At 25.9% G+C, this 25,748-nt stretch overlaps 5 protein-coding genes across 5 annotated transcripts; 2 read left to right on the forward strand and 3 right to left on the reverse strand.

Moving 5' to 3' along the window:
* Nucleotides 1-234: 234 nt before the first annotated feature.
* LOC113561108 (actin-related protein 5) lies at nucleotides 235-4,836 on the reverse strand. The gene is made up of 8 exons (XM_026967331.1): nucleotides 4,482-4,836; nucleotides 4,307-4,404; nucleotides 4,029-4,245; nucleotides 3,685-3,968; nucleotides 3,394-3,603; nucleotides 3,226-3,309; nucleotides 1,583-1,999; nucleotides 235-923 (listed from the first exon to the last, which is right to left on the reverse strand). The coding sequence occupies exons 1-8, from the start codon at nucleotides 4,588-4,590 to the stop codon at nucleotides 333-335; spliced, it is 2,010 nt and encodes a 669-aa protein (XP_026823132.1). The 5' UTR covers nucleotides 4,591-4,836; the 3' UTR covers nucleotides 235-332.
* A 4,276-nt stretch (nucleotides 4,837-9,112) lies between these two features.
* LOC113550524 lies at nucleotides 9,113-12,950 on the reverse strand. The gene is made up of 7 exons (XM_026952415.1): nucleotides 12,584-12,950; nucleotides 12,290-12,384; nucleotides 11,543-11,810; nucleotides 11,338-11,467; nucleotides 11,123-11,252; nucleotides 9,677-9,730; nucleotides 9,113-9,560 (listed from the first exon to the last, which is right to left on the reverse strand). The coding sequence occupies exons 2-7, from the start codon at nucleotides 12,329-12,331 to the stop codon at nucleotides 9,408-9,410; spliced, it is 777 nt and encodes a 258-aa protein (XP_026808216.1). The 5' UTR covers nucleotides 12,332-12,384; nucleotides 12,584-12,950; the 3' UTR covers nucleotides 9,113-9,407.
* Nucleotides 12,951-13,111: 161 nt separating this feature from the next.
* LOC113550522 (phosphate carrier protein, mitochondrial-like) lies at nucleotides 13,112-14,712 on the forward strand. The gene is made up of 2 exons (XM_026952412.1): nucleotides 13,112-13,338; nucleotides 13,488-14,712. Exons 1-2 carry the CDS (start codon nucleotides 13,248-13,250, stop codon nucleotides 14,426-14,428), a joined length of 1,032 nt encoding a protein of 343 aa, XP_026808213.1. The 5' UTR covers nucleotides 13,112-13,247; the 3' UTR covers nucleotides 14,429-14,712.
* Nucleotides 14,713-15,376: 664 nt separating this feature from the next.
* Nucleotides 15,377-17,193, reverse strand: LOC113550523 (vacuolar protein sorting-associated protein 37A). Its single transcript, XM_026952414.1, has 8 exons — nucleotides 16,861-17,193; nucleotides 16,605-16,794; nucleotides 16,447-16,544; nucleotides 16,332-16,389; nucleotides 16,112-16,271; nucleotides 15,893-16,044; nucleotides 15,693-15,812; nucleotides 15,377-15,611 (listed from the first exon to the last, which is right to left on the reverse strand). Exons 1-8 carry the CDS (start codon nucleotides 16,944-16,946, stop codon nucleotides 15,537-15,539), a joined length of 939 nt encoding a protein of 312 aa, XP_026808215.1. The 5' UTR covers nucleotides 16,947-17,193; the 3' UTR covers nucleotides 15,377-15,536.
* A 193-nt stretch (nucleotides 17,194-17,386) lies between these two features.
* Nucleotides 17,387-19,452, forward strand: LOC113550525 (F-box/SPRY domain-containing protein 1). The gene is made up of 2 exons (XM_026952416.1): nucleotides 17,387-18,007; nucleotides 18,078-19,452. The coding sequence occupies exons 1-2, from the start codon at nucleotides 17,602-17,604 to the stop codon at nucleotides 18,440-18,442; spliced, it is 771 nt and encodes a 256-aa protein (XP_026808217.1). The 5' UTR covers nucleotides 17,387-17,601; the 3' UTR covers nucleotides 18,443-19,452.
* Nucleotides 19,453-25,748: the final 6,296 nt, after the last annotated feature.

A 25,748-nucleotide genomic window follows, 5' to 3' on the forward strand; every position in this document is an offset into this window, starting at 1 on the left:
ATGACATTGTTGACATAACATTGAATTCGCAAGACATTAAATGCATGAAAATTAAACCATATTATTTTTAAATTTATTTCTGTATATCTATATTAACTCTACACTAAATTATTTAAAATTTATAACGTAAAATTATAAAATATTAAATAATAGTGTTAAAAAATACAAAATTATCTAAGTTACTTATTTTACATTAATAACTAATAAACAGGTCATGATTAATTAGTCATTTTTAAATTAGTTTTTACTTTATTTATAATTTATTAATTATAGTTGATAATAAATACATTATGTACATATTTCACACATTACTTTTAATATTTTTAAAATCATCACATTTCTGTATTTAATTCATTTAAGCCCTCGGGTTCTTGAACAGCTTCAGGAAGTGGACAATACATATTGGAACAAGAGTTTTCAATAAAATAATCACCACCCATTTCGGCATACATTTGGGGTGTTAACAGATATTTGTGAAAATCTGGTTTATTAGCAAATTCTTTGGCACCAAACCAAGCATCTAAAATAGAGGAGTCTGATAATTTTACATTAATATTAGTTTCTAATGGTCTCATTTCCCGGAGTTCTCTATAAACTCGTTCCTTAAAATCAGGCAGTTTTGTTGGACCACCAGTTAAAAACACATTTTCTGCTAGATCATTAGCTGTTTGGGCATCATATTTTTTCAAAATAAATTCTATAGTATCACTTATTCCACCTTGACCACAGCCAATTATTGATGGTTGGAAAAGTACTTCTGTACATCTCATACGTTCTATTCCAAAATGTAACTGATGAGCTTCTTTGGGATTTTGTTCTTCATTGGTATTAGAGCTAACAAATGTTGGATCATAGAATCGTAGAACTTCTTCAAGCTCTGAGATTTTTTCTTGTTCCTCCTCACTGTCAGTATCACCACCTTCCTATAATTTATATTTAAAATTTTTTTTTTAGTAAAAGTCAGTTAATAAAAAAATGTTTACTGATTAATGATTATAAACATATAGAAATTAATTAAAAAAAAATGTCAACACTAAGTGGATTCTTTTTATCAGCCAATTTGTACTAACTTAATAGTATATAGTATTCGCTCATACAATAATTTAAAAAAATCATTTAAATATTATTGTGTATTAATATGTATTGTAGCAGTCCACATAAGAGATGAATTTCAACTCCTAAATTCATACTTTGTATGAAACCATTAAAAAGAATCTATCATTCAGGTTTCAAATTTTTAAAATCACAGGAAGTGTACAAAAAAACATATCATTTTTCATTACCTATATTTGACCCATAGACTGTAAAAGATTTAATTTTAAGATTTTTACTTTATTTTAAATTCATATGTTCATTACCAAGAAAATATTTTAGAATAAAATGGAATCAATTTTAAATACCTACTAAAATACTTAAATATTATCTTTTTTAAATGCATATCTAAAGAGAATTCATAAATGATAATGAATGAAGCAATTTGTATCAGCTAAAAATAAACCAAAATAGTATACTTAATAGTTAGAACAAATTAAAAATTATCATAAAAAATAAAAATATTTTTAACAAAATAAACTAAACATACTTTATTTATAACTTTATAAACATCCCAGTCTTCATCTCTGCTACCAAAATCATCATCTCTTTTATCTTTCCTCGCTAACTGGCTAATTAATCGCATTCGTTCTAAAGACGCAGCAGTTCCTCTTTTAGCCATATCTTGTCTACGCTGTTTTCTAACAGCTTTTTTATCAATTATATCTTGTCTCTTTTTATATATATCTTTAAGCCAAGCTTTTGAAATAGACTCCTCTTTAGGTAATTGTATTTTATTTTTGAAAAGTCTTAATTTAGGCTCCTCTGTTACGTGTTCTTCAACATTGGAAGCACTATGAGAAGCAGCTGCAATTTTTGATTTTGCCCTATCAATTCTGGTTTGAAGATCAGTAATTAATTTTTTTAAATCCTTTTCATTTTTTAATCCATGAGATCTTAATACTTCCTGAAAATATAAAAAATTAAACTTATAATGCATATAACATCTTATTTGGTTTTAAAAATAAAGTTATTTGATGTACATGACCTACTGGTCTAAAATTTGAATTTGAATTATTTTGAAATGCTTATAAATAAATTGTTTGTAGGTATATATAATATTTTTAATAGCTATAATAACAACTTATGAGGTAGGCATCTTCTGTTCAATTTTCAAATCTTAGGTATGAATATGCTTATTTTATGAATTTTTAATTATAAAAGACTGCTATTATGTATGTATGCATGTAGAATCTGGAGAAAAAAGTTGTTAGCTAGGAAAATAACAACCTAGTATGTAAAACCACCTCAATTAGGACACAAGTTAAAAACAATTTTTTTTGTCAGTTTAAAACGTAGACTCCAAATACCGATTTTTTTTTCTGATTAGTTACAAATGATATGATTGCCAAAATATTTAACCATATTATACTATCTTTTCATTATAATAAAAAAAAAATTCTTTTGTAAAGTGTAATTCATGATGTAGCACAGGCGTTTAATTAATTTTACCAAAAATTATTTTTCTATGAAATTTGATTTCTCCCCCCCACACTCTCCTATACAAAACTTTTTCCTTTCTTAGAGTAAATTTGAAGTGTAATATGAGTATAAACTACTTGTTACTTTTCTCATTAAGGGTAATGTTCTTCAAGGAAATTTCTTCAATAAAACACTAAGGATTATAATTTTTATATTGCTGAGTGTTGGCATATTCAATCAATTCTAATCTCACTAATTTAACCACTTTTGCACATTAAATCTTTAGAAATTCTACTAATTTTAATATTCAATAATAAATAATCCCTATAGTAAACTCAGTTGTATATTTTTAAATATTCACCTTGGAAAACGACAAACTTAGACTACTCATGTTAAAACTAAAACAGTATCCTTTAAATTAGAACTCCATAATACTCTAAGATATCTTAGTCGTTCAAATATCTTTTTTAAACTCTTTATACTTGCTTCTGAATTTGCTATAAATTATAAAATATTTTTCAGTTGTAAAATAATTGCAGGTGGCCCCAAACTGGTATGTTATTTTTCCAGACTATTACTGTGTCACCAAAACCCAAACCATAGTTACACAGCTTTAATTACAATGAAAATTACTATTTTGAAACAAAACTCTACATGACTTCTAAAACAATAAAGAAAATGTAATCCAATTTTGATTTTTTGAATATTTACTCTAACTTCTTCGATAGGTTCTCCATCTTCAATCATCTCTCGGATCATTAATAATTGATGAACTTGTTCTTCATCTTCTGCTAACTATACAACATTTTTAAATATTTTATTTTAACTTTTTATTTATAAACACAAATAATATGAGTAACATAAAATAGTTATTATTACTTTTTCATCTCTTTTTCTAGCATTCATCTCTACTAGTTTTTTTGCCATTTCTCTTCTTTTGTCTCGTTGTTGATCTGGTGTTAAAATAACAGCCATAGAGTAAGGAAGTTGTATTCTTTTTACATTACGATCATAATACTCTGCATCTGACCATTGTTTTAATACATCAGTATAATGAACTGCCAAATACCCATGTTCATAAAGCAACTCCTTAAATATTATTTTTATAATAGTCAACCTATATTAAAGTAATGGTATTTTATTATTATAATACACATTGTTGTAAAATACCTCAGCTCGGCTTGGTGTTATAGCATTATAGTGTGCTGGATATTTAAGTTGTAGAAGTTTATGTAAGTAATATGTAATATGATATCCGCCGACATCAATTCTACGACTGTTTATTAAGTCAGGAATACCTTTGATTACAGGTATAATATGTGTTGTATGGTGGCCACAGTTCACAATAAGTCCTGTTTTTTCATTAAGACCATTATGTAGGTAACTAAATAGACCATCTATTCCATAACAAATGCCCGGAACATGGTAGCATTCAAACAATAGTTCTGACATTACTGAAAAACAATATTAAAATGTACAACACAATCATACTGTCAAACAGTTAAAGTATTTACATAGCCGGGAATAATTAGGATTGGCAACTGGTTCTGTTATTATAATTGGGTGGTTAATGCTACCATTAGTATCAATGCCCAGATGTGAAAAAGTGTAATCAAAAATCTGTTCTTGGACATTAAATTGTGTAATTACATTACGATCAAATTGTGATTTTAATTGGAATCTAACTGCTTCTATATTTGCTATATCATTTCCAATTAATGTCTCTCCATCCTAAAAATACATTTGAAATAAATTAAAAACCTTCAATCAACACAAATATTGATCTTGTTACTTTTTTTCCACGTTCTTTTCTTGGGCGAGCTAAAATATTTTTAAATATAAGATTTGGAGCACTGGATGTTGCCCAACCAGCTTTACAAGTAAACGAACCTGATAAAATAAATGGGTATTTATTACAAACAAATAAATTCTAATTAATTATTTATGTGCATGGTTAATATAGTTACCATTATCAATGACTATTGGTGTTTTTGAATTTCGTAAAGTTTGTGTGTAATTGTAATATTTATCTGGAACTAGTTTGAGATCCTTAAGTATAATGACTTCTTCTGCCATATCAAATAAATAGTAAAGTAAGCATTTATTATTTAATGCAATTAAAATCAAAAATATATGACAAATATATTTTTGGTAGATAACTTATAAATTTACAGTTATCAAATAATATCGTAACAATTATTAATAAACCATAGGTAATACTTAAATTATAAGTCACAAAATCACAACTTTGAACTTAGTATTTACATAGAGTAATTATTCTATGAGTACCTATTTACTATTTAGTAAATACTAATTACACCGGTTTTCATGAAAAATAATTTTAAACTTTGTTATCTAAACACCAAAAATAATATGATAATAATAATGATAATTACAGTATTGGCAACATTCTTATATACGATGTCCCACGGAGATCTGACAAATGAAATAACTTTTGTTCTAATCAATATTTAAAAAAAAATTCTTTTAAATATAATTCATAAACACTTGTGCTACATTTTTATTTTTTAATACTAAAAATTAAAAATTAAAAAATTTCCAAAATATTTGAAAATAGCCATTTTGTGAATCTGATTTAAAAAAAAAAATTTAGATGGTAAAAACATTTAAGTCCAGTGGCTGATTTTTTACAATTTTTTCAAATATCAATATTCTCGTTAAGTAAATTACGATCTAGTTTATGTGAAACAATAAAAAACTAGTTAGATTTTAACATGTACTTATTTAAAAATATTTTTAAAAAAATTATATTTTTTGAATTTATAATGTTCTAACATAAACTAGATCGTAATTATTTACCTAACAAAAATATTGATATTTAAAAAAATTGTAAAAATCAGCCACTAGACTTAAATAAATGTTTTTACCATCTAATTTTTTTTAAAAATCAGATTTACAAATTGGCTAGGTATTTTGAATATTTTTGAAATTTTTTTAATCAATTTTTAAGTTTTGTATTTTCGGTATTAAAAAATAAAAAATATAGCGCAAGTGCCTATGCCTTATATTTAAAAGAAATTTTATAAAAATATTGATTAGAACAAAAGTTATTTCATTGGCACTTAGCAGATCTCCGTGGGACACTATATAATTTGCAATTATTTTATAGTTATGATGAGGGAATATACAATAGTCTATTTAAGTCCATAGACCTATAAGGCTATAAACTAGTTGAAAAATACGGAATATATAACTATTATATGGAATATACCATGACAAAATACATGTATTTTGTCATGCATAAAGTACAAAGTGGATTTGCATTGGTTCGGTGGTATACATAAAATTGTAAACCATAGACATTAGACATAATCAGTAGCGTTATTTCAGTTTTCAATAGAGGGGGGCAAAGGTTTTGACCTAATTTTTTAAAAATTAATATATATAGAATAAGCGGTTACTGAAACTGAACTAAATTAACAAAATAATAGTTTACTGTGAATTGTGAACTATGATACACGACTGTCTCAAGTCTGAGGACTGAGATCAAGGATAAATAAAAGTGTCAATCGATTGTTGTTTTTAAAATTTGTAAATTTGTAGAATTTATAGATTTAAAAAAAAAACTATATGAGATTATGATATTAATTATTATTATTGTTGTGCGTACAACAATATTGTGTTCCTAAATCCTTTTTCTTCACAAAACACACACACCCACACACAAAACATACATGCACGTCTCGCATTCGTCTAAATATAAATTTATTCCAACTATCAATTAATTAAAAATGTAACATTGTGACAATAATTTTTTAGTAGTTAGACTGTAAAATATTTTCTGAAAATATTATAAAAATTATTATGTTTTTCACTAATAAAATATAATAATGGTTAAATGGCAAAAATCAGACAGGGGCAAATTTTCACCTTGCCACCCTCCCTCAAATGACGCCACTGTTAGTATATAACTTAGTATAACTATATAACTATAGCTACTATTATATTATAATTATTGCTTAAAAGTTTTAACTTTATTCATATTCTCACTCCCAGTCTCAGAGGTTAGTCGTAAGTCCAGTAGCGCCGATCTATATTTCATGTTATGGGGAAAAAATGCTGGTGTTAGACACACCTACTAAAAAAATGTTTAGTTAGTTACCTTCGAATGGTACTATATTTATTTCTAACTATATACATACAAGATACTGCATAACAAACTATTTTTGATTATCACCCACCCACAAATATTTCTTGGGAATTTTCCCCAGTTCATACCCATGTTCGGCGCTACTGTTAGTACATACCAAATTTGAATATTGACGAAACTGAATATTTTAACGAAAAATAACAATTATAGGCATAGTTATCTATTTTGTTTTAAGTAATTAAAAAAATATTATTTAAAGACACCAATTCGTGTATTATTATTTAACACTAACAGAGAAGTATTCAAAATATTATGTAGATTAGTTTTAAGCTGTTTATGCCATAGACTTATTAACACCTGTAGTGGCGGTTAGTCAGGGACCTTTGAGACGGCGACTCACCATAAAAATAAAGTAGTAAAGCAATAAAAAAGTTTGAAGAAAATTGTAGTATAATTTAATATTTTTATCTATTTTGAAAATAATTATGATGGTTTTCGATATTAATATTGATTATTGATAATGTTATAATATTTTGTATTATCTTTTTACATTAATAATGAGAAGACGGGTGTCATTCAATAATAATACTGGCGAAAAATATCAATAACAACAACTAATTACTAATTTATGCGATGCCAATAGCAGAAACTTTGAATGAGTCTAGTCTTAATGTAGGTACTGAACAACATCTATATAATCTACTCCGCCCTCCACCTTGTCTTGCTTATAAAATTTGTATAAGTACACAATTGAGTCTCTCGAACGGCAGACTCCCGAATAAATTAAAATGTCTGGCTAATAATAATATTACTATATAATAATACAGTATATAATTTATGGATATGGATCTATCATCTATGGCAATCATCAATCTTCGCTATTCGTCTGAGACAATTGACGGTTGTAATAATTTTAACGGAGAAAAAAAATAGACGTACAAATCGTTAACCGTACTTTAATATGTATAATATTTTACACGCATATGCCGTTCTGTTCAGCTTATTTTTATGAAATACCTCAATATCTTTAATTCGAAACGCGGTAAAGACGGACGAGGAAAGGTGTTCCTGGGTCGGCGATGTGGTTATTGAACGTTTGGACATTAAATTTGACACAACTAAGTTTCTCAAAAAAAATCGATGTTTAATTTACTTTTTTAGACATAAAATAAATATATACTTATTGCACCGGACAATCTGCTACCCACCGGGTGACGTATACCTATGCATATTTTATTCCCGAACGCGCGATGCATAAAATACGTGAGACCGAAAATACATAATCGTCATATTAGTATATTACCAGACCCATTTTAAATAATAAATTATATTTATATTAATTGCATAAATAGCATTTTTCATTTTTAATCAGCCGAGTACCCGACTAATAAGTTTTTTTTATTGTAATATAGTTAGTACCTTGCATACATTTTTTTTATTAAATACCAATTAAATAATTATTTATATCAAGAAACGAGAAATATTAACGTTTTATAAAGTATTACAATAAAATAGTTTTGAAAAAAAAATATTCTTTGACTTGTTATAAAAAGACTCCAAGTAGTTATTACATTAGTTCTTATTTTACAAAGACACTAACAAAAGCGAGTCAAGTTTAATATTGCTAGAAATATTGTATGTATCTATTACTTTAATTAAAACATTGAATTAACATATATTTTTATTTACTAATTATTGTGTATTCTATTGATGATTTTATTTTTATTTCATGTAAATCTGAAACATAACATGACACTGAACCATCTCAAACTATTCTCCCAAAGTTTATCTATAATTGATATTTGATGCCTCTCCTATAAATTATAGTGCCTCTAATTTATTTATTTTTATTATTCTATCCTAACTAGTCACACAAATTCACCGACTATTCACTTACTGTTGTATTTTATTGTTCATTGTCCAATATTTCAATTAATTTTAAATGAATGATCTTTATTTTATAAAATCTACCTTTTAATCTTTAATGGTGGACATTTTCCCTTAACTAAAGAAAAACATTGTATTATATTTACGAATACTTATTATGAATATTAAACATTTGATAAATGTTTATCTACAAACTAATTTGTTGGATTTTTAACAAAATTTATTAAAATTGTAAATTCAAATGCACATTAAAAAATATTCTGTTTGATATTAATGATATTATATTAATTTGATTTACCAATAGTCTAGTGATTAGTTAAATCTTTCATAGAATATAATATATAATAATTTATTGTATATATAATTTTCTTAGAAATAAATAAACATTTTGTTAAATTTATACAAATTAGTATGGTATTTATTTATTTTATAAATTTACACCAAACAGTGGTTGTAATTTAAATAGTACAAAATATTGTATTAACATAAGAATAAAGTGTACAAATTAAATTTATGATTTAACAAGTGATAAAGATTAACAATACAAATTTAAGTTATAGATATTATATTTACAAGACAAAAAAAGTAATAGTAATGAATAAATGAATATGATTAGGGTGAAAATTCATGGTCTTCATTATACTTAATCATTGATTTATTTCATTATTATTATTATTAATATTTTTTAAATTAATTAAACAAAAAATAACAACTTGTCTTTAACTACAAGTTTGTATTGGCAGATGGATGTATGGTAGTATACTATACAATATAATAATAAGAAACTTGTATACTGTAACAATATAACATTTCATTTTAATAAAAATAAAAAGATATTTTACTTTTAAACGTGTTAATAAAAAGTTACTATACTTAACTTAACTAAAATAATAATTTAAATGTTTAATTTAAAAAGAAATTTATTTTGTTCATTTTGTAAAACAAATCCTTGTTTTTTCAAGTTATGACATTGCAAGACTAAATGAGGCATATTTGTAAGGTCCACCCAGCAATCTTCTTCATTTTCATCATTACACTCCACTAGTAACTTTAAACATAACAATGCATTAAGTATATTAAATGCTGAACAAATATTTAGTTATTTATTATACATGCATTATCAATATCATGTTTGAAATTATATTTTTTTATTCATAAACTTACACTCAAAACTTCTTTCAATGTAGATGAAGGATCTACTTGTGATAATAATGTATACTAAAAATAAAAATAAACATAAGTCAGTTATTTATAAGATTACAATTATATTGTACAGTGTTTTTTTTAAAAAAGGTAACATTAATTATATCTTTATTTTTTGTATTTATTTAAACCAAATTTTTAGTAATTTTTGATTTTTAAATATGGCTGTAATAGCAAAATTCACTGAATTACATGTTAACATTTTGATTTGAATCACTAAATAATTGAAGTTTTCGGCAACCATTTAATGATTACTTCATGACTGTGTATTTTAAACCCATCTTCTACTGTTAATTTGGTCAATTTCAATTTTAGAACAAAGGTCAAAAGGAGTTTTAATCTATTCAAATATGAATTATTATTTAAAACAATGCGAGTTATAATAATGAATGTGAGCACAATAAAAAAGCTTAACATTTGAAAATTGTCAAAAATATGTGTATTTTATTATTCTTTAGTTCCTCCTAAAAACTCCATTTCAATCTGTTGATGGGGATCCAGAATATATTTATGGGGGGGGGGAGAGATACCATATGCGTATTGTATTTTACGGCTGTCAAAAATAGACATCCTAAAATTGACTTGTATGTATAGCAGAGTATATGAGGGGGGTATGGTTCTTTGCCTCCCTTGGATCCGTGGCTGCACTGAAGAGTAATATTTTGTGTAACCTTAAAGGGAATGGAAGCAGTGATTATTTTTTTTTTGTCTAACACAATATGTGTAATATAAGAATTTAGACATGTTTTTATTCTAATATATAGAATAAGAATGCTAAAAACTGATTTGAATTTTTTGTCAAATCTATTTTTTAATTACTTTTTTTTTAATATCAATATTAATTTTATAGGATTTAAAAAAATAAAGTAAAAAATGTGGAAAAGTCTATCTCTAATATACTTGACAATAAATTTAAATTAGTTTTTAGAATTTTTATCAATCAATACCTTGGAATGAAAATAAATCAAAATTCTTAAATTCCATATATGTTTGACAAAGACAAAAAATCACTGTATCTAAACCTTTCAATTCATTAATTTTGATTCATATCAAAAAAATTTGATTTAGAGTACAAGTATCTATGCACATCTAAAACCATATTAGTATTATACATTTCTAACAAATCAGTTTATGTTGCAACATGCACAGTTTAAACTGATTTACCCTAATTTGAATAAATTAATTAATATTATCTCAAATCTGATTCGGTTGTTGCAGTGTGATCTGTTTAAGCACATTTTGTACCCTAGTAGTTATTTTTAATGTGAATTAACTGAATTGTTTTAGGTAAATCAAATTCAGTTAAATCAGTTTTACTTATGCATGTAACCATAGTATATATATCTTAGTCTATGATTGTTATTAATTATAGAATCTGAGATATTATGTTAATGGTAATAATTTTACCATATCAGATTTGCATTCCTTAAATTCTCGAGCAACTTCAGTTTCCATTTCTGTACTTATAGTATTTTGAGCTTCAATTTTGTCTATTTCTTGTTGGAAATCTTTCATAAATATTGATAAATTGTTGAAGCTATATATAATAGTTTTTAATTAAAATATATTAATTAAAGCACTCTACATATTATATAATATTATGTATAAAATATTTATATTACCGATCAGTACGTTTAATAACATTTTCATTATCTTGTTTAATGTTATTTAGAAGTAGTTTAAATTCTGTAGATACCTTTTCGTATGTTTTTAAAAGTTTTACTGAACTTAAAGATTGGAAATTAGGATAATCTTGTAAAAATATACATAATAATTAATTAAATTATGGTATATAATATTATAATATACAAATGTAGGTATAGTTACTTAAAGGTTTTGTCTCTTTTAATAAATGAGTTATGCCATTAATGATACTTTTTTTAATTTTAAGTATTTCTTGATGTGTTGATGGATCAGCTGGATTGTTAACAAGGTTCATACATTGATCCAACTGACTCACTCTTGCAGCCATAACTCTGACTTGGTCTTTAAATTTTTGTAGGACATCATAAAGAGTATAGTTGTCAGTTATTACTGCAGTATTGTCCAGACATTCAATTTGTGATTGAAGAATGTTATTAGTTGAACTATAATTCTAAACAAAAAAAATATTTTTTTTATTTTATTATTTTTTTAAATAATTATTTTTACTATTAAAATTTAATATATAGGGTAAATAGTTTAATAATGTTTAAACTGCAATGACTTTTTCTTTGTAATTTAACATTTTTCAACATTCCAATAAATAAATTTTATCTAAGAATATATATTTTTTAATTATTTATTATTACATTAAAATGCATAATAGCAATACAAAACATAAATTCCGAGATTGGCTAAGTAGATCAAAACTAAATCTAATAATAATTTAACTATTCCAAGTTTTGTATAAGAGTTTTCTAATAAATGGTTTATGAGCAATACAAATATATATATATATATATATTGTATAAGTAATTCAATTCATAATATAATTAAATATGTAATTTACTAGACAGGTAAATAAAATATTACTGTATTAGTTTATCTTACCTTACTTATGATATAAAATATAAACAATGCACGTGAACTTACCTCATCATCATAATTTGAATTAGAAACATTAGAGCCCGACATTTTTCTAAAAGGTTTAGTTCAAAATTATTGACTATTACCACAGAACAGTATACCTAAATGAAAAATATATAAACTATATTGCAGTTAAGGTTTAACATAAACTTTGTTATTTGTAAATTTGTTTAATGTTTACCACTTTATACTTAATGTATTAGAATTTTTAATTTCAAACCTGTACCAGTAACATAATAACATTATAATATTAACATATTATAACTACAAAATGTCTTAATTATAGTTGCAGATACCTACCGAGTATTGGGTACCGACTAGTAGTCACTAGTAGCTTTTGCAAAATAAGAAATACAAATTAGTCGAATTCGGATTTATGAATTAAAGTCTTAAATTATAATTATGAATAAAATTAATATTATAGTACGAATTAAAAAAAATCGTTATCAAAATGTGAGCCAAAAATATTAATTTTCCCGCTGTTTTGTTCAATCATCCAACTTTGATATTGAAATCACAATTAATTGCTCAAAGTAATTCGTTATTACTTAATTATTAATAATGAAAATACATCATTTGACAAAGCTAAAAATAATAAAATAGTACTTAGGCTTTGTTAGAACTTTAAACATACAAAATGTAATAGGTATTTGAATGACAGTTACAATCTTTGTTCTATGCATTTATGGTTATAACTTATAGATAACTAACTGATATCAATATTATTTAGAAGACGGTAATCCACGTTTGTTTTAGTTGCCAACCTGGAATCCGCAGCTGATAGTCTAAAATTTTTTCTTTTTAGTTTGTACTGAAGGCAAGTTCAAGATTCAAGAATTCACTTAGCCTATTTTACGGCGTCCGGCAACTCCTTGATTTTCGCGTGGCCGCTGCTGTCAAAAACTATTGACTACTACTACTACTGACATTTAACACCATTAGACGACATATTTAACTGATCGCGATGTATTCTCCGTTCCATCAACTCAGAAAACCCGCGAACCAACAGAACGCATTGGAAAATGTGTCACAATTTCCAGCTCATCTCGTGCCAGGTACCCATATTTTTAATGATTTTTTTATTATAGCTATATCTATATAGAGTAACTAAGCCCTAATTCAAACCGATATTTTAGATCCATTAATCATTAATAACAACCAATATAAAATATTTATTTTGTAAATCAAATTTTTTGTATTGCAGGTAGGACTATTGCTGCGGCTGCAGTCAATGAAGATAGCTGCGAGTTTGGATCACCTAAATACTTTGCCCTTTGTGGGCTCGGTGGTATTATCTCCTGTGGTCTGACACACACCCTTGTCACACCCTTAGATTTGGTCAAATGTCGTCTTCAGGTGAACCCTGCCAAGTATAAAAACCTCATCAATGGTTTTAAAGTAACAATGGCTGACGAAGGTGCTAGAGGATTGGCAAAGGGATGGGCTCCGACTGCCATGGGTTATTCAATTCAAGGTCTTGGTAAATTCGGCTTATACGAATATTTCAAAATTTTGTATGCTGACTTGTTGGGAGAAGAAAATGCATATTACTGGCGTACATCACTTTACCTCGCTGCCTCTGCATCTGCTGAACTTTTTGCTGATATTGGTCTCGTTCCTCTGGAATCAATCAAAGTAAAAATTCAAACTACTCCTGGTTTTGCAAATACTATGCGTGAAGCGGTTCCCAAAATGTTACAACAAGAAGGCATATCCGCTTTCTTCAAGAGTTTAGTGCCTTTGTGGATGAGACAAATTCCTTATACCATGATGAAGTTTGCATGTTTTGAAAGAACGGTTGAATTAATTTATGCTCATGTTGTACCCAAGCCTAGGGCTGATTGCAGTAAAGGAGAACAATTGGTTGTTACATTTGCTGCTGGGTACATTGCTGGTGTTTTCTGCGCTATTGTATCCCACCCAGCTGATACATTAGTATCAAAATTGAATCAAGAAAAAGGAGCTTCATCAGTTGATGTGTTAAAAAAAATTGGTTTTGGTGGTTTGTGGAAAGGTTTAGGCCCAAGAATTATTATGATTGGTACCTTAACAGCATTGCAATGGTTCATCTATGATTCTGTAAAAGTTACTTTGAACATTCCTCGACCACCACCACCAGCACCACCAAAGGCAAAGAGTGAATAAACAGTTGATAGTTCAACTATTTAATCAATTCAGAACCGTCAGTCTTACTTAAATTAAATGTAAATTATCTGCACCTATTAATCTTTGAGGAGTATTCAGTGTCAAATTACAGTGCTTTTTAGTTTTGTTTTACATTTAAATTAGATGCTTAATTCATTCCAGTATAAAAATACCTCAACCACGTGTAATATTAGAATACAACATTTTAGAGTGCTGTATCACTACTGTAATAATATGTTTGTTTAATGTTAATATCTTAATAAAGTTACTATATATGTTCTGAATTGTTTTTTTTTTTTGTATTTTCATAATTTGTATGAAAATCTTATTGTTTAATTACATGATGTTGGTGAGTGGTTTAGTGTTGATTTTTATATGAATGTTAAATATAGAACAAAATACTTGGCACTAACTAAATATACTATTATTATTCATAATAAAGTGTGATATATTACTGTCTTTTTTTTATTTTATCATAAGTGTTACATAAAATAGTTATCTCACTGAGTTGAATATTAAGGTATTTAGTTCAGTGCATCTCCTCAACTCATGGTCACTAAATGTATTATAATATAAAGTAACACGTGTTTGAAGCATGCAATTTTTCTTTGTTATCTTAATGAAAAATACATAGGCATTTGGACTATAATTGATCATTAATATTGCAGCTTAAATAGTTTAGATTAGACTTGATATGATTAGTTATAATCATGATAATGGTATAACTTAATTTTCAAAGCAGGAAGCTTAACAATATTTGATGACAATATAATTTAAGATAACCAATAAAAAAAACAACAGACAATAATTTATTAAACCAAGTTTAAAAAATGTTAAAAATACTTTTTTATAATATAGAATAGAATATTATTAAACAACTAATATATAAATTAAAATTATTATTCAAAAAATCAATAGGATAAGTCTTTTAAAAGACTGTTAAAATCACATAATGATTTAATAAGTATTGAGCTATTTAAAGGCTTCAACATAACATGGAATGGTATCAACCATTTAATTATAAAATTGGATTGACCAAATGTGATATTGCACTAAATGCAAAAAAATTAATAAATTTGATAACATTTTTCAGCTATAAAAATAACATTTAAAATCCAGCCTCTTTTAGTTGTTTTAACTGATAATTTAGTCTGTCTTCTTTTGCCTTCCTTGTATATGAAACCTGAATTAAAAATAACATTAATAAATGTTTTTCTAAAAAAAAAATTATATAATAATAAATAATAATATTACTGAAACTTACAGTTCTTGATTTTACATACACTTGAAGAAATTTATCACAATCTATATCGCCATTTAAGAACTGTTCTGCTATTCGTTCACTTTCCTCATCACATTTTATTGCAGCATTTTTTAAATTATCCTAAAAAAGGTCATTATTACAATATTTTTAAAATGAACAATTTTCAAGTACTTATATATATTATGTATTTGACATTTTACCGAGATTGATTGTGGAGAATATTTCTCTGATAACTTAACATACTTGGCTGAGAGTCCAGCATATGATTTTTGGTAAGTTTCTATTGTTTCTAATTGTTTTGATATTTCTGATCTTAAATTACTTATTGGTTCTTTCTTAGACATGTTTGAGTCTAAAAATGTTAAATAACTCATAATTTTTTTCAAATTCATAAAAGTTATCTATAAAAATGTGTTTACTAGCTAAGTCCATTATTTTAGTGATAGTATTTTCAATATTTTTATTAGATGCTTCTATTGATGGTAATTCTGAAATAAATTCATCTAGGCAGTCAACATTATTATTTAAACGTAGTAATTCAGCTGATGTTAGTTTGGCAAGACTAAAAAATTCCATGTCCTGAAGAAAAATTCAACTTTAAATTATTCCAAGTTGTTGATAAAATATTTTCCAACTTACATTACTAAGAGAGGTAATTGCATTTTTTTTGCAACCAATGGTGATATTCCCTGAAAAACTTTAAGAGATTTATGAGTAAAATGGAATAGATTTAATTTGTAGATTTATAAATTACCCATCTGAACCACCATTGGCAAGTGTAAGTGATTGGTCTAATTCAAACTCTCTTCTTATCACCTGTACTACTCTGCCCAAATCAGAGTGAATAGTATACTATAGAAATACCAATATATAAAATAAATTATAAATTAAAGTATAATATAAAATTCTTACATTCATCAATCCAGGTGCTAGAACTATTTGGCCATTAGTGTCCACCCATTTATGGTTAATTCTAGGGCATATTTTCATAGTGGGTTTCTCAAAAGGAAATTTTGGACCTAAATCAATAACCAGGCTCAAATTTCCAGCTTTAGTAGGAAATTCAACAGAGTATTCTTTATCGAAACTAATTTCTGAAACACTAATTTAAATTTATGTTATAATGCTTGCATGCAGCTGATATTTTGGAATTATCATGTTTGCTTACTTTTCATTAAAAACTTTTAATGTATCGATTTGTTGTTCACGTTTTCTGGATAGATCGATGTTATTATACAAGTTTGTGGAAAGCATTTTCAACTATTTGGTTACTGGAAGTTGCAAAATTTCAAATTGGATAAAAAGTCGAAATAAGGCAATTATCAATTTATCATTAAATGTATTCAGACTATAAAATAATGACTATAATGTGTCTATAATATAGAGTAATACTCCATGATTGACAATCCGCACTCCGCAGTATTATGCCTATTGAAAACTAAATAAAAGTATGAAAAATATTTTAACAAAATAATTGTCCATGATATATGCAGTGATTATAACAATAAACATAGACATAAATGAACCATGATACCACAGAATCATAGACCTATGCACAGAATAGATAATTTATAATGATAAAAAACATGATGTTCGTGAATGATGATAGAAGAATTGATAACAGTATTAAATTTTTAATTTTCAGTAAACATTTTGACAATTAATATTTAATTATACAATTTTTTTTAAACAATCACAATTTACGAACACAGAATAACATGTTAAAATATTTTTTATTTAGTCATGCAAAATAAAACGTTTTACTTTCTTTGACTACTACTTTTTGACAGTTATAATTATATAAAATATATATATATTTAATTTTTAATCCCACCGAATAGTGGTATTAATGGAGAAAAATGAACTAATGTTTACTTGGTTAACAATTGAAAATACAAAATAATTTATAATGGATGTTTGTCACGCACCACAATACTTACCTGATTTAGTATTGGACATCATATTTTCAAACTTGGAACTACCAGACTTATTAAGCTGCATGTTGGTCTGTCAAAATTGGTATCGTGTAATTAATGATGGCAGAGCAGAGCCATGGAAATTAATGTGTCGCCGTAAGATACCTAAAGAGCTACTGAAGTCTGAACTTTTATCGCAACTCCACAACTATAAAGCCAAATTACGAGCCTTATATCATTCATGGAATCCAGACGATTGTTCCATGCACATTGTTGTCAAACAAAATGGTTTTACATTGCATCGTAATCCAGTCGCCCAGAGTACAGACATGGCACGAACTAAAATTGGTTATAGCAATGGTAAACACGTATGGGAAATTACATGGACTGGACCACTAGGTAAAAATATATTCAATTCGTAAAATACTAAACAAAAGGTCATTTCTAATATAAATTATTTTGTTTATAGGTACAGTTGCAATGGTTGGTGTGTCAACGAAAGAGGCGCCAGTGCATTGTAGTGGTTACTTACCTCTGTTGGGTATTGACAAGCATAGCTGGGGTTGGAATTTAATCGATAATGTTTTGTTGCATAATGGAGTATCACATGGATGCTATCCATTGTTAAACAACGCTCCTAAGTATCAAATTGGTGAAAAATTACAATTAGTACTAGATTCTGATAATGGTATTTTGCACTTTGAAAAATGTAATGAATTCTTAGGTATAGCTTTTAAAAATTTACCTAAAACTAAATTATATCCTTCGGTGTCAGCTGTCTATGGTAACACAGAAATATCAGTAGTATATATTGGTAAACCTTTATTTGGTTAAGTAAGCATTATAGTTTTTATAAGAATTCAATCTCATAGAATATAAAATACTATTTAACATAAGGTTTAAATTCCTTAATGTTTTTTCATTTTAATTCAATAATATCAGTATTGTTTCTGTTAGTAAATAATATTTGGTACATACAAGTTACATACAAACATAAATCTTGCAAGTAATGTGTTTAAAAAATATTTAGTAATAGAGCTCTTGATAGTGAGGATGGTGGTAGTTCCATTATTTATATTAAATTATATTAAACAAAAAAATTGCGTTTATTTAAAATTTAAAAAAGAAGACTAAAATTCATAACAAAAAAATACCTTTTTATACATTTTTTGCTTAAATAATAAACTTATACTTCATATACGAGAAATGGCAAACCTTTTTTGAGTTATATGCTAAAATTTCAAAATCAGTTTAAAAACAATTTCATGTGCCTGTAAAGTTTTGTATTGGTTAGAAATGTTAAAAATATTAAAATATTTTTTAGTTGACCAGCGGGGTGTATATAAAAATATTTAAACATAAAGTATGTATAATCATTTTTATTACCTTCTTACTACTAAACTTTACCACTACTACTCTATATTTTTATTTCATTGTTGCTACTAATATTGGTTTTTTTTTTTAATACCAGTATGTGTTTTTCTTTATTTTTATTTACCTAATAAAAAAAATATATTCTAATTATTTCAATCAAAACTATTAATGAATTTATTTAACTTTAGATTAATAAACCATCATTGATAATTTGACTATTAAAATCTCCGGGGGGAAAAAAAAATAAAAGAAGATATACTGTACAATCTAAAAGGGAGTTCCAATTATAATTAGTTATTATATTGCTAAGAAATAACTAAAGAATTTTTTAATCAAATACAAGATTCCACAATGAATTAATATCAGTTAGCCACTCCTGCTATAAGTGCTATGTACTATATTTTTGAGAGTTAAAAATATTAGATATTTTACTGTTAGTAATTTACATTAGTAAAAATTACTTAATTTTGATACAAAAAATTTAATATTTGACATATTAAAATGAAATCATAAATTTGTTCAAAACCTAATAAAATATCTCGAGGATTAATAATTAATTTGTTTTATATACTTGGTTGCTTTTAGCTTTTACTTATATTAATCGACTCGAGACTTTATCATTTTAATAATAACAATATACAATATTTTAAAACAATAATGATAAGTAAAATTAGTTTGTTTAATAACATAAGGATTATTTATACTATATATACATATAGTCATATAGATAATACATTTTCATATTCTATTACATAATATACCATTATACCATTCCTATTATTTCTTAAATAAGATTAGCGATTAATTTACTGGTTTTTAATTTAAAATACTTAGTTTTACCTTATTGTTACTTACACATTTTTATGGATAAAATATATAGTTTATGTTTTTAAATCATTGAAATTACAATAATTTTATATTAATTATTGTCAAAGTACTTTTTATCACTTATAGAATTAAATTAATTTTTGTTTATATTAATTAAATAGTATGTTTTGTGTTTATTTATTTTTGATATTTTTCACTTTATTTTATTAAATTATACTTTTTGTTGAATACTAGTTAAGTTTTGTCCTGTTATTTGTGTTATTTTAAACTAATTAAAAAAAATGATTGTAAGATGTTTAAATATATTTTAAATAAAAGTTCTTCTTAATATTTTATAACAATTCTTATTGTTCTAATATTTTTTTTTAATAGTACAAGAAATTGTAAATGTATGAGTACTTACTTTAATAAATACCTACAAAGCTATGACGTTTTGATAAGTTTTATTATTATTTTTTAAAACTAAACTAGAACAAAGATAATAACTAATATAATAATATATAACTTATACGTTATACTGTATAATTATAAATAAATAATAAACATTAATCTGGTATAGTAAAATTGATTTCTAGGTACGTTTTACTGTATTAGTTACTGCAATCAACGATGTATTAGGCCAAAGTAACACTTGCCCAATGTCCATAAAGTATGTTTGAACTTCGAGTTGAGAGTATTTTTTTACCTTTATTATTACATTAAAAAAGCACTAAACTTTTTTTTTAATTTAAATTTATTTATATTGAAAATAATTTGATTTGAAATAATAAAAATGTACATAGCATCCTTATTTAATAACTTAATTGTAGTTTTTGAAGATTTTGTGCTACGCCACTAACTGCAATTGCAGCCTGTAGTTTCGCCGACGTCCGATATCACTGTAGGCTGACTAGACTGCAGTCAATACAGGTAGGTTTTACCATAGTATCAATTATGTTTAATACGATGGTGGTTCTCCGCAAAAAAGGTATAAGCGGTCGATTTCTTGTCTTTGTGGTTCATTTTGGTGAGTGGCGGCTGGCGACACCGCCAACTCGTCGATTGTCAATCAAATTTATGTGGTCAAAGGTTTTACTTTATCTGACTCTTATTTATAATTAATGTTCATTAGAATGCATTATTCCAATTTAAATTTTAAATTCGTAACGGATAAAAGTAGTGTGTAAACTGTAATAACATGCATAGACTTGAGGTATATCGGTATATGGTACCTACTACCTACTATGTAACCTACCTATTATGATTCATAGTCTATGAACTAAAATATTTTTAGTTTGGAACAATCGGAACTGGTAGCTATACTACCAGTATTTTTGAGTATCTACATAGTCTCATACTTGTATTTAAATATTTTTTTGGTATTTTAATTAATTTTAATACATTTTTTTTGGATTATTAAATAGGTACCAATTTTTGATAACCAATATTTTCGTATTTTACTACCTATTTTAAATTTTCCAATGCATGTTCTAGCCCCCCCCCCACTGAAAAATATGTACGATAAATAAAATCATAAAACATTATAAATTATAATAACTAATAATTGAATTTATGAAGTTTGAACAAATAACATCTTTGGACCTTTGGTCTTTTTATTATGGATTAACCTATTAGGATTGTCTAATAAGGAAAAAATTTACTACAATTTCAATAAAATATGTTTTGAATTTTGTAATTTGTATCTTATTCATTGAGTACTAATTACTGGATAAAAATAAACAAATAAAATGTAGGTATCCTAAATTCCCAAATCATTGCATTAAAGTCAAGTCAAACAAATTCGTCTCGATTTACAAAGGTATGTAATATTAAACTATTAAAGTAATAAAGGAATTTTCATTTTTGTACATCATTGTACATCATCATATAGTTGTTGAAAGTCTGTGATTTCCTTACATATGAAACATAATTAATATTGGACATTATTCTTAAAACATTTTTAACTATTCAAAAGTTTGTACTATATATAGCTAATAGCTATATTATGTTATGTTATATGATACGAAAATATTTATATTTTATTTAAATAACCTCATTGATTGCTGATAAAACCTTAGCCCATGTAAAAAAAATATTTGCCCCACTCTGCCACTCCTGGAAAAAAATTCTAGTGCCGTGCTTGTTCCAATGGTTTTAAAAATTTGAAATTAAATTAGATGTACACACGTATCTAACAGAAAAACTAATAACGCGTTCACTCAGTCGACCCTGATGTATCTAAAAGTAGACCTGAAGTAGTCTTGAACCTATTAAAGTATGCATGTAGAATGTAGCCATGTAGGTAGGTATTAATTATTTAATTTAAATATTTTTAATTTTTTTATTAAGGTTAAGTATTTATTTGTGATTATATAATATAATAATATAATGTATAGTATTCCTAAAAGACTATCGAAAGTACCTATGGCTTTTACAATAATGTTTTTAAATCGTATGTAAATGATAAATCCGTAATTTTAATAATTCAGTGTATGTTTTTTTATATCTACGTATTATACGTATTTTGTGTTAGGTAGGTATATAACGTAGGTATATTATTTAAAGCGGAGGCATGACTCCATTGCAGCCTTCCCCTACGATCCTACGGATGACCTTGGTCACTATACTGACTAGTCCGTGTTTCTTTTCCACTGGTCTCATAAAAAAAAACATACAAATTAACAAATTAATAAATATGTAATCTTGGTTTAAGTCTTTGTCACAAAATATTAAATATCAAGGATATTTTTACTTCAACTTATTAGTATCACTACTGTATCACTAAATTTTGGTTTTGAGTAGCGGTGGGGGTTGGGAAACTCTTGGTACTTACTACTTGGTTAAATTCATTTAATATTTAAATAATAAAAATAATAATTAATGGCAATTTAATTTACAGTAAATATAATAAAAGTTTTATTTGCCTAACCTATAAGTTTTATTATACTTAACAAGTTTAATAATTTTTTGCATATTTTAAGATTTTTACACTTGTTATTAAATTGTCAATACTTACCTATATTAGGTACTTAAGTCTATTTAATAGAATGAGTGTATAAGGGTTGTCACTCCAGAATCCCTACTTACTCTCACACAAGACACACATCTGAAATAATCATATCTATTAACAATATAATTATACTAAAATATTGTACTAAATATAATTTGAGGATGTAATAACAATACCTAGGTAGTTTATTTTATCTTTCTAACCAATGCTCAACATTGTATAAATTTCATTTTAGCTGAACCAATCGTGTGTAGTTGTTTTAGTTGCTTAGTTGTGTGACTACATTGGCTTTCTTACGATAAAATACCTCAAGATGAGCATTTTAAATAATAATAATGTTTTTATTTATAACTTATTGGATTGAAACTTAAGTGTTCTAATAAATCCATCGTACAAATAAATACTGATAATGATATTCATAAAGTTCAATAATAGTCAATTCATGCAAGGTCGGTTCTGTTAACTATAGCAAATTAATAATTATATAAGTATTGTCTACCTATATTGCTCGTGGTTCATAGAGAAACTGAGAAAAGAAAAAACACTGACATCTAGATCTCCTTAACATTTTACATACTTAATGACAAATATCTTAATGTATAAATAGTTAAATTAACCAGTCAGGCACAGGAGCGTATTTAAGGGAAGGGCCCACGGGGCCCGGCCCTCCCTCCCACCCATTTACCGTATTTTATACTTTTTTTTTATTATATGAGATATTTTACAACTCTACGCCCCATATACGCAAATTTGAACTTTTTGTTTGTGCCCTCCCCATAAAACATTTCTAAATACGCCCCCGACTCAGACACGTACACATGGGAGTGTTTTGGGTGTTCAAACGACAAACATCCGCCGAAATATTTGGGGTTTTGTATAGTTATTTACTTGTTAATTTTACTATATCAATGTTTGCATTTAAAAAAAGAATTGCAAGTATACCTTATTTTCATAAATTGTTTTTGTATATTTATTGAAAAAAGTTCTACTTTTCAAAAACTGATTTTCAAAGCACCCCACAAAATTTTTTCTGCGTACGTCCGTATCGATTATATAAAAACCAGATTACGACATTGTGAGTGTTCTGCCAACTTAAATGATACAGTAACATCAATGCTTCGAACCCTTTTTACTGATGAGTGTGTAACAAATTACAACTTTGATAGGAAAAAATAACTTGAAAAACGCTTTTAAACAGTTAATTATTTATCATATAATTATTGGTAAGTCATTTATTCAACATTTACTAATTGATTTATAAATTGTAAATAATTGTGTATGTTGAAATAGATGACGCTTTGAATTTTCATAAAGATGGAACTGAGCAAGATGTTAAAAGCAGAATAAGAACCTGGTTAAGATTGACATCCACAAGAATAAACAATAGAGAACTCACAAAAAATAAAAATGTTATTTGTAGACAATTATTTTATATACCTACCTAGGTTAGGTTATAATAATATAATTTTTTGACAGGCATGGCTGTTTTCGACCAAAAACGTACCCTATACTTTTCGGCCGATCCCTTTTCGACCAAATTTAAAAAAGATCGATTCCCCTTTCAGCCAAAACAAAAATTATAAACAAAATAATATTTATATATAATTTTTGTAAAATTATAGCAATTATATAATTTTGAAAATGATTAAAAATATAAGTTGCAAACACGATGACCACCGATTTAATTAATGACAAATATTATTTATAGATTTTAATCATTTTCGATATGTATAACATAAAACGTAATACATTAAACTTTTTGTATCGTGTAATTTTCAAAATTACTTATTTTATATCACTATTGTCTATTATACTTAATTATTATTTTATATTTTTATATAATATTATACATATTCTAACATATTAACATAAAAATAATATTAATATATAAATATGCTTTATTTTAAATAATTTTCTATATTTTATTTTACAACTTTTTAAGCAACTCTTATTTTTTATCATTTTTAAAATTATATAATTATATAATTGCTATAATTTTATAAAAATTATATATAAATATTATTTTGTTTATAATTTTTGTTTTTGCTGAAAGGGGAATAGGTCTTTTTTAAATTTGGTCGAAAAGTGAATCGGCCGAAAAAGGAAGGGTACGTTTTTGGTCGAAAACGGTCTCGCCCTTTTTGACTATTAAGTACTTATACTGACTATACTATTAATGTTATACTTAATTTAATAATAATAACTTTCCTTTTACTTATTTACTGATAATTAATATTTTTATTTTTGATATTATCATGTATTTATAATTTTTAAAATGACTACAAAGTGATTATTGTTTCTCATATAAGAATTAAATAGTAAAATTGACTCAAATGTCTAGTGACAATCAATTATTATGATCTCAAAATAATTAGTAGTAATTAATTATTATTTTAATATTAAAATATGTTATTGATATTATAATTATTTTTAAATGCATCTTTATTATTGTCATTAATGCATGGTTATAATATTTTAATAAACATTGTAGTTTTGAATTAATAATTGAATATTGTTTGATTTATATTTTATAGCAACTCGCATAAATGTAATTTTAGTCAAATATAGTCCCAAAAAACTGCCTATTATAGATTTTTTAAACATCTTTAAGATAATTGCATTTAGATGTCAGAAATAGACCAAAAAAGCATTGCATATAACTCATACGAGCCAATTTTATAGACATCTATGTTATCTCCATTAAGACGTCGTATATATATATATTTAGTAATAATATGCATCTCTTTGACATTTTAGTAGTAGATGTTACATAGATGTCTAATATCAGTTAGGTGTAGATCCAAAAAGGCGTTGCATATAGACCTATTCTAGACATCTATGTAACCCACATTTAAACATCAAATAGACGTCAAGAATATATTACGATGAAGTATATTAGACGTCTTATAGATGTATCTATATTTTATAATACTGTGATTTGCAATACTG

The sequence above is a fragment of the Rhopalosiphum maidis genome, chromosome 4 (assembly GCF_003676215.2).
Source record: "Rhopalosiphum maidis isolate BTI-1 chromosome 4, ASM367621v3, whole genome shotgun sequence".
In the NCBI taxonomy this organism is placed as follows: Eukaryota; Metazoa; Arthropoda; class Insecta; order Hemiptera; family Aphididae; genus Rhopalosiphum; species Rhopalosiphum maidis.